General features: G+C 53.7%; 4 protein-coding genes across 4 annotated transcripts in view; 2 read left to right on the forward strand and 2 right to left on the reverse strand.

Annotated features, from left to right (window-relative positions):
* Positions 1-388: 388 nt before the first annotated feature.
* Positions 389-3,226, reverse strand: PV06_00126 (uncharacterized protein; the record flags this gene model as incomplete). The annotated part of the gene is made up of 1 exon (XM_016400592.1): positions 389-3,226. One exon carries the CDS (start codon positions 3,224-3,226, stop codon positions 389-391), a length of 2,838 nt encoding a protein of 945 aa, XP_016267645.1.
* A 334-nt stretch (positions 3,227-3,560) lies between these two features.
* PV06_00127 (2-methylcitrate dehydratase) lies at positions 3,561-5,694 on the forward strand. The gene has a single exon (XM_016400593.1). It carries the CDS (start codon positions 3,857-3,859, stop codon positions 5,513-5,515), a length of 1,659 nt encoding a protein of 552 aa, XP_016267646.1. The 5' UTR covers positions 3,561-3,856; the 3' UTR covers positions 5,516-5,694.
* On the reverse strand, positions 5,654-7,123 carry PV06_00128 (uncharacterized protein). Its single transcript, XM_016400594.1, has one exon. It carries the CDS (start codon positions 7,050-7,052, stop codon positions 5,700-5,702), a length of 1,353 nt encoding a protein of 450 aa, XP_016267647.1. The 5' UTR covers positions 7,053-7,123; the 3' UTR covers positions 5,654-5,699.
* Positions 7,124-7,226: 103 nt separating this feature from the next.
* Positions 7,227-8,380, forward strand: part of PV06_00129 (uncharacterized protein) — a 2,776-nt gene continuing 1,622 nt past the window's right edge. Inside the window, exons 1-2 of the mRNA XM_016400595.1 lie at positions 7,227-7,607; positions 7,673-8,315. Of these exons, the coding sequence (XP_016267648.1) occupies positions 7,598-7,607; positions 7,673-8,315 (653 nt within the window). The 5' untranslated portion in view covers positions 7,227-7,597. The remainder of the gene's footprint in view (positions 7,608-7,672; positions 8,316-8,380) is intronic.

An 8,380-nucleotide genomic window follows, 5' to 3' on the forward strand; every position in this document is an offset into this window, starting at 1 on the left:
TTTTGTGAGGGTGTCCTCGTATTCTGTAGCCTCATCTATGCTGATCTCACACTAAAGATAGAGCTCCTAACAAATAGGACACGCGTAAACCTCCAGTTCCTGCTCTTATCCGCGGTTCCAACGGGAGGCCTCAGTCAGGGCCTAATTATGCGTGCTCCAAAGGATGTGGACCAGTGTGGAGGGGTCCCAGAGACATATGCGGGGAAGGGGGTCCTTGCTCGAGGTCGATGAACCGGGATCCGACTCAGCAAGTCCAGTTGAATTGCTGCACTGACTCGAATATTCGTACGGTACATGCCCTTGGCGAGGCCCCGACACTTTCAATGCCTCGCTTGCGCGCTGATGTCACTCAATGCTGACATCAAGCTAGACGACTCAGGAACATCTTTCAATACCTTCCCTGCAATGGCAGATCCTGCGCACTTCGGCCAGCCAATATCTTGAATGTTCCTTCTGGCATGATCCAATTTTGCTGCACTGCTGACCAATAACTCAGATCTTTGCGTGTTAGAGTGAGATTAACCACCTGGGTACCTCCGGCCTCGAGTTCCACTTTGGTGAAGTTTCGAAGCACTTTTACTGGTGTTTCGATGATCTCTCCTGTTGATGGCTCGTGTATTGATTGAGGGAAGCCGACGTATATTTGAACCACCTCTTTCCCTTTGCGGAGTCCAACGTTCTCAATCTTTACCTGAACACTGACATATTCTTCAAACAAGGCGGGATTACCTCCCTCGCCTCCTCCAGCTTGACTTGGTTCCTGCCTGCGTTCATACCCCTCAGGATATGGATAATTCCCTTTCCTGACTTGGTTGGTGCTCGTGATATATGGGTAGATGAACTTCTTTAATTTGGAGAACCCTTTGGGAAAGATTGCACTCTCGGCGGCGGGTACCTCCTCATTCATACTAGGTGGCGCAAGCGATTCGGGCTTTGGCGAAGGTAGTGGAGACTTGGCCTTCAAGCTCGTAACCTGCAGGTCTGAGAAGTGGAAGGCAGCATACGACAGGCCATGACCAAAGGGATATCGTGGTTCGATATTATGCTTGTCAAAATGGCGATAGTCAATAAAGAGACCTTCCTTGAAGTCAACCTGTGGTATAACGGCGTTCGGGTAGTAGAGCACCGGAGCACCAGGACCATAATCGTTAAGGCTTTTGCCTAACGTGTAGGGGAGTCGCCCAGAAGGATCCGCATGGCCAAACAGCACGTCTGCGAGAGCATTGCCACTTTCTTGGCCGGGTAGATTAGCAAAGAGAATTGCTTTAACAGAAGGCAGGTCGGCGAATCCCTCGACCAGGACAGGCCCAACGGAATGAATGACCACCACGACTGGACCACCACAGGCTTCGGCAACGTTCTCAATCAGAGCACCGGCTCCCTTCTGTATCTCAAGATCATTTCTGTCCGCTCGTTGAGATGACCAAATGCGATGACCCTCGCCGGCATCGGCATTTCCGAACACGATACACAGATCCTGCTCTTTGAGGGTGGCTTTTAGCCCCGAGGACACACTATTGGTGAGGGAAACAGTGATGTTGACGGTAGACATGTCAAAACTCGCGTTCAATGCTGATAGCGGATCAATGAGATAAGTAAACTCAGTAGCCCCAGAACCCCAGCCGACGGCAAGAGTGCCTTGATTACAAGCGCGATCCTCACAGTAGTTCGGTCCTTTGCCGGGGCCAGCATCCTCACCAATGATAGCAACTTTCTTCGTGTGGGAGACACCAAGCTTTTCAAGCTTGGGGCTTAGGGGCAACAGTGAATCTTCATTCTTGAGCAGAACAGTACCCTCGATTGCAACTTGACGAGCGATATATCGGCTCTCGTCATTTTCAGTTTCGATGAATTGGTTGACGACAACCTTGGGCTGCTTGCTGCTGCTTCCATGATGCAGACGACCATACTTATCATCAGTCCACGAGGAGAAGTTTGGCAAGGTCGATTCCCACGTGTCTTGGCCCAATTGGTACCACGCTGCAACCACTCGAATCACCATATCATTTAATCTTGACATTGGCACTGACCCGTTCAATACTGCAATGGTGAGCTGATCGCCGAACAGCGCTTTCCCGTCCTGCCAGTATAGCCCATCTCCAGGCATTGAGACATCTAAACCTGCAAGCGCGCTGGCGACACCACTCCTCTGAGCCAACCAATCGGACTGAATGAAACCCTGGAACCCCATCTCGTCTTTCAGAATGCCATTCATAAGCTTGCTGTTGGCGCAGGCGTATGAGTTGTTGACCATTTGATAGGAGCACATGACTGAGGCAACCCCTGCTCGAATGCTCTCCGCAAAAGGCCAAGCATAAAGCTCATGGAGAGTTCGATCGTCAATGTTTGATGACAAGGCTTCCGGCAAACCCCATTCAAAGGACTTGCGGAAATGTTCTTGTTCGTTTCCCACAAAGTGTTTAGCCGTCGCAATGATGCCTTGAGATTGGATGCCTCGGATCGTCTCGGACGCAGCTACTCCTTGCAAGACGGGATCAGAGCCAAAGCCTTCCCATACCCTCCCCCCAGCAGGATTCCTCCCGAGAGGTCCCATGGAAGGGCCCAGGAGGACATTGACTCCTTTGAGCTTGGCCTGGCGTGCATGGGCAGCACCACGTCGACGCATAAGATCGCGATTGAAGGTTGCGCCAACGGTAAGACCTGCAGGGAATGATGTTGTATGATCAGTGAAGCGAATGCCCAGCGGCCCATCCTGGAGACAAAGTCCGGGGAAGCCGGCATTGATGGCAGGGCCAGTATTGCCAACACACAAATCCATAGACCATCCTGTGCCGGTAGTAATATTGACCTTCTCCACCAGACTCATGCGGTCAACCAGCTTCCGCGCCTTCTCGTAGCTATCCTGCCATGATGGAAGAGTCCCTCCTCGCGGAGTCGGATACCATGGAGGCGATTGGCCATTGATTTGACCTGTACTATACACCCAATAACCACCACCACCAATAACTGAGGTGAAGACTGCGAGGACGAGGACAGAAATGGCAATGGATGTCTTCGTCAGCTTTCGACCACCACAGATTCGGCGGCTGACTGATGCCGTCGAGTATTTGGAGGACTTCCCGGTGCTTGAGCCTGCAGGGTCCAGCAGGTGCCCGTCGCTAGGAGAATGAGGTTTTACATCTTCGTCCGACAGATCTCCGTCACTCACACCGACGCCCGAGTCGTTATTCTGTAGAGGCTGATATCGGGGTTTGAGAGCCGGCATTCCCAACAGTCTGATGATATCCTTGAGCTCTAGAATTTTAGACAAGGCAATAGACCAATCAGTCACCGAAGAGGGTGGTCGAACAGGCGAGCTAAGGGGACGTTAAAGAGGAGTAAACGGCGGTTTCGGAGATGATTGAAGTCCCCAAGGTCACTAGGCGTTCCACAGACCAGCTGCCGAGGCAAATAGGCAATTCGGTGGATGGTCGGGTGGAGGGGAAGGGAGAAGGACAGCTCCGATGTGGCTAAAGAGGAGAACAGGATCGGAGGTTAGATGATCTAAAGCTGGAGTTATAAAAGCTGTTGTATTGAATCAGGAGCTTGAAGCTTGCGTAGCAAAAGGCCGGTCCGAGAAGGAATTGTTCGAGAGAGAAGTTTGTGTCGCAGGTCGAGCTTGACGTTTTTATTCTGTGCTGGCTCCCTTCTCTGTCTTCTTTTACTCTCCCACTCATCGCTTCTTCCAACTCACTTCTGATCAGTCGGTGAGGTCTAACGCCCAGTTGCTGTTGCTCTCCGCCAGTAACTTGCCCCGGCTCAGCCATTCCGCAACCGGCAACAACACGCCTCGTCCATTTGTTCGCCGCCCCTCCCCACTCAACCACTTTTTCGTCCTACGTCCTTGACACAAAACATGATCGCTTCCTCTGCCTTCAAGAGACTCCCAGTGCGAAGATTGGCTGCTGGTGCTTTGGCTGTACGAGCACCATCCTCAGCAGTCCGCCCGACACCGAAGTTCTCCCAACGAGTTCCTCGAGCCGTGCCCGCCATGGCCTCATCCTTTTCAACCTCGGCCGTCAAGGGCTCCTCCGCGCCCAGCAAGGCCCCAGAGGCTGCCTATGACCCCGAGATCACAGATATCGCATCTTACGTCCACAAGTACAAGATCGACTCAGACGTTGCGCTCGATACCTCCCGCTACATCCTCCTTGACACAATCGGCTGCGGTCTCGAAGCCCTCCGCTTCCCTCAATGCTCAGCTCTTCTGGGTCCGACCGTCGAGGGCACGACAGTTCCCAATGGATCTCGGGTTCCAGGCACACCATTTGTGCTTGACCCGATCAATGGTGCTTTCAACATCGGTGCCATGATCCGATGGCTGGATTACAATGATTGTTGGTTGGCTGCCGAATGGGGTCATCCCTCGGACAACCTGGGAGCTATTCTGGCAGTAGCAGACTGGATTGCAAGAACAAACCGAGCTGGTGGCAACTTGGGCAATGGCAAGATTCCCACGATCCGAGATGTTCTGGAGGGTATGATCAAGGCACATGAAATCCAGGGATGCTTGGCTCTTGAAAACTCCTTCAACCGAGTCGGCTTGGACCATGTAATGCTCGTCAAGGTTGCGTCTGCGGCTGTGGTGAGCAAGATGCTTGGTCTCAGCGAGTCGGAAACAGCAGCTGCCGTGTCTCAGGCTTTCGTTGATGGCCAGGCTCTCCGTACCTACCGACACTCGCCCAACACCATGTCTCGTAAGTCTTGGGCTGCTGGTGATGCTTGCCAGAGAGCTGTCAACCTGGCTCTCAAGGTCAAGCAAGGTCAATCTGGAGTTCCTACTGTTCTGTCTGCCCCCGTCTGGGGTTTCTACGATGTCCTTTTCAAGGGCAAGAAGTTCGAATTCCAACGTCCATACGGCTCTTATGTCATGGAGAATGTTTTGTTCAAGGTATCTTATCCTGCTGAATTCCATTCTCAGACTGCGGTGGAGGCTGCTCAGAAGATCTACAAGATCCTTGCAGACATGGGTAAATCAGCAGCAGACATCAAGGAGGTCACCAACCGCACCCACGAAGCTTGCATCCGCATCATTGACAAGCAATTCAAGCCCATGGATAACTTTGCAGACCGAGACCACTGCGTTCAATACATGGTTGCAACAATGCTGTGCTTCAACCGCCTGGAAGCTACGGACTATCTTGACGGCAGCGAGGCAGCTACTTCTCCGTTGTTAGAGAGTCTCCGCCAGAAGATCAAGTGTGTTGAAGATCCTCAATTCACCAAGGACTACCACGACCCAGCTTTGAGAACCATCTCTAACGCTCTGACTGTTACATTGAACGACGGCACTGTATTGGATGAGGTGGTTGTCGAGGCACCACTTGGCCACCGACTCCGACGTGACGAAGCCAAGCCAGAAATTCTGGCCAAATTCAAGAGACATCTAAGCCATCACTTCCCTGAGTCCAAGATCAATGACTTGATCCAAGTGTCGACTGACGCATCGAAGCTTGACTCGATGGAGGTTGACAAGTATATGGATCTCTATGTCAAGGAAAAGATGGAATGGTAAAAAATGATAGATTTTTGAGGTTGTATGCATGACTAGGGTTACCCAAAATTGGCGAACGTTAAAGATGCTTTGATGCGTAAAGGTTGAAAGGCAGTCGGAATATGTTGTAGATATGCAATTTGATGCGATCTTGGTCTCGTTTCTTCTACACCTACATATTTCCATCACGATCACACTTGTTATTTCAAGACTTACTAATGTCTGCAAATTCCCTCGTGGGCAGGACCTTTTCGTGCGCTCCTCTCGCAGCCCATGCCCTCTTCCACGCCCACGCCTCGTCCTTTTCAGGGCCATTCGACTTACCATTGAGAACATTGACCACGTACCTTCCGATATTGGGCAGAAACTTCCAGCTGTGGAACGAGCCTGCGGTCGCCAGGAACAAGTTCGACAGCCTGGGGTCTGGATGTCGCGTGATCAACTGGTTCTGGTCCGGCGAGACGGCGTCCCAGCATATTCGCCAATCGTCCGGCGAACGGCCGTTGTCCAGGACCTCGGGCACGCGTTGTCTGATGACGTCGAGTGACTCGTCCTTCAACGCCAAGGGTACGTCCTTTTGGTCGGGCTCGGGCACCGAGATCTCCTGGCCCGTGTCCGGGTGAAGTTTGGTGTTGAGAAAGGTGTTGGAGTTGGTAAACTTGAAGAGACGGTCCTTGCTGGGAGGCATGACCTCGCCTTTGCTGCCGTAAATCAGCACCGGCATGCGCGAGTAGCGCTCTGCCTCTGCGTCGTCGGAGAGCTCGAACGCCGCGACACAGACGCCGGCCGCCTGGATCTGTCGGCGTATGCCGTCCTGTTCGGCGACGTGCAGGGTCTTCTCGAGAGGGCTCATGAGCCAGGGTGTCCAGGCACCCGTGGCGAGGAGGATCTTGTCTCCAGTGAATCTCCGTCCGTCTGCGGTCCGGACGCCCTCGAGTTTCTGTCTTCTGTCGACGTCATCAGCGACCACCAGCTCGACGACTTCGCCTACCTCGTGGTGCACACCGGCCTCGGCGGCTTCGGCCATCATGGCCTCCACGGCTGAACTCGCGTCGGCCCAGCCTGCGCTCGAGTTCGTGTAGGCCTTGTCGCACCCGGTCGTGTCTATCCCCGAGAGCACGCCGTCCCACCGCGTCTTGACTTCGTCCAACGTGATGTCCGCCGACGTGTCGGGCCGCCCGCTCTCGCGCAAGTTCTTGCGTATCCGCGTGGACAGGTCGCTGCCTTTCTCGTCCAGCGCCACCCAGCCTGTCTGGTGGAAGTAGCGAGACAACAACGGGCTGTCGATCCATGACTGCATCGCCTCGTACGCGAGGTCCATGTAGAACGGTATGCTGTAGTCGGCGCGGACGATCTTGTTGATGTCTGAAGACGCGGCCGAGGGAGAGGGCGCAGGTGCGCGGTCGAGCACCGTCACTCGAAGTGAGGCATGGCTCTGGGAGAGATGATAGGCCGTGCTGGTGCCGAAAATGCCTGACCCGACGATGAGGACGTCACTGTGTGAAGATTTCATGACCATATTTGTATCTTGACTGGGGGAGTTCTTTTGTTGAAGCATCCGCTATGCACTCGCGTACCTGATACTCACATCGTACACGTCCTTTAGACTTGCAGCTACCTTGATATCGGCCACGCGGTGATAAGCTTACGATATTATTGACCCAGAATCTCCGCAACGTTCGCTGGACCGGCTCAAGTGCCGCATAATAGCGCTGGGGTTTGCCCGTCGTTTTAGCCGTGGAAGCCCGTGTCTGACCTTCGTACTAAACCGTCCAATAAAGCCCCAATTTACGTCTAGTGAGCCCCAGTGAGCCCTCCCTCCCCCAGTTCGAGGCTTGCCAAAGATGGAGAAAACAGGCCGCCAACCTCGGTATCTCACCTGAGACCAGATAGCCGGCTTAAAAGCCAGCGGTGGAATGAGTGATCAGAGAAGAGGTGAGACAGGTATGACACTCGAGTCTTCGCACTTTTCCTTGATACGAGTAATAGTTGTTGGTGTCCCGGCCTAGAAGTGCTGTTTATCACGATCTCATTGCCTTTAGACAGTGTCGGGTGAGATAGACACGATATAGAGCATTGGTCTGGTCGGCGTTTGCTACAAGAATGGCTCTCGGTGAGACTCCCTTCCTGTCTCACACGCACAGAAAGTAATGCATTGACTGACGGAAACACTCTCAGCAACCGCAGCAGCAGTCGCCGCAGGCAGCTGGGCAACGGCAGCCTACCTCGATGCCAAATTCCACCTCCGCAAGGACTATCAGAACATAGCACGGCTGAAGAGAGGGGAAAAAGAATACGCCCGCGCCGTGAAAGAAGACAAGGTCAATCTGTGGTACGTTCTCGAGGAAACATGCAAGCGACACGAGAACCGCCGGGCGATATGGTGGCGCGAGCGGTCCTACACCTTCCGTGAACTGCACGACGAGACCCTGCGCATCGCACAGTGGATGCTGGAGCAGGGTGCGAGGCCGGGGGAACTGGTGGCGTTGTACCTGACCAACTCGCCGCACTTTATGTTTTCGTGGTTCGCGTGTATGGCGATCGGCGCCGCCCCGGCATTCATCAACTACAACCTCGAAGGCAAGGCGCTCTTGCATTGCTTGGACGTCGCCCAGACGAGGTTGCTGGTGGTGGACGATGACGCGGGATGCCAGGCACGAATCGAGGGGAGTCGAGCGGATATCGAGAGTAGGGGCATGAAGATCGCCGTGCTTGACGATGCACTCAAGCGGGCCATCTCCTCGAGGCCGGTGGTGAGACCTGGGGACGAACTCCGCGCCGGGACAAAGGGCGACTTCCCTTATTGTTTGATATATACCAGGTTTGTGGTTCCCTTTCCCAATCTTTCCTCTTCCCCCCCCCCCCCTCCCCCCCGATTCCTTTCAA

The sequence above is a fragment of the Exophiala oligosperma genome, assembly GCF_000835515.1.
Source record: "Exophiala oligosperma strain CBS 72588 unplaced genomic scaffold supercont1.1, whole genome shotgun sequence".
Classification (NCBI taxonomy): domain Eukaryota; kingdom Fungi; phylum Ascomycota; class Eurotiomycetes; order Chaetothyriales; family Herpotrichiellaceae; genus Exophiala; species Exophiala oligosperma.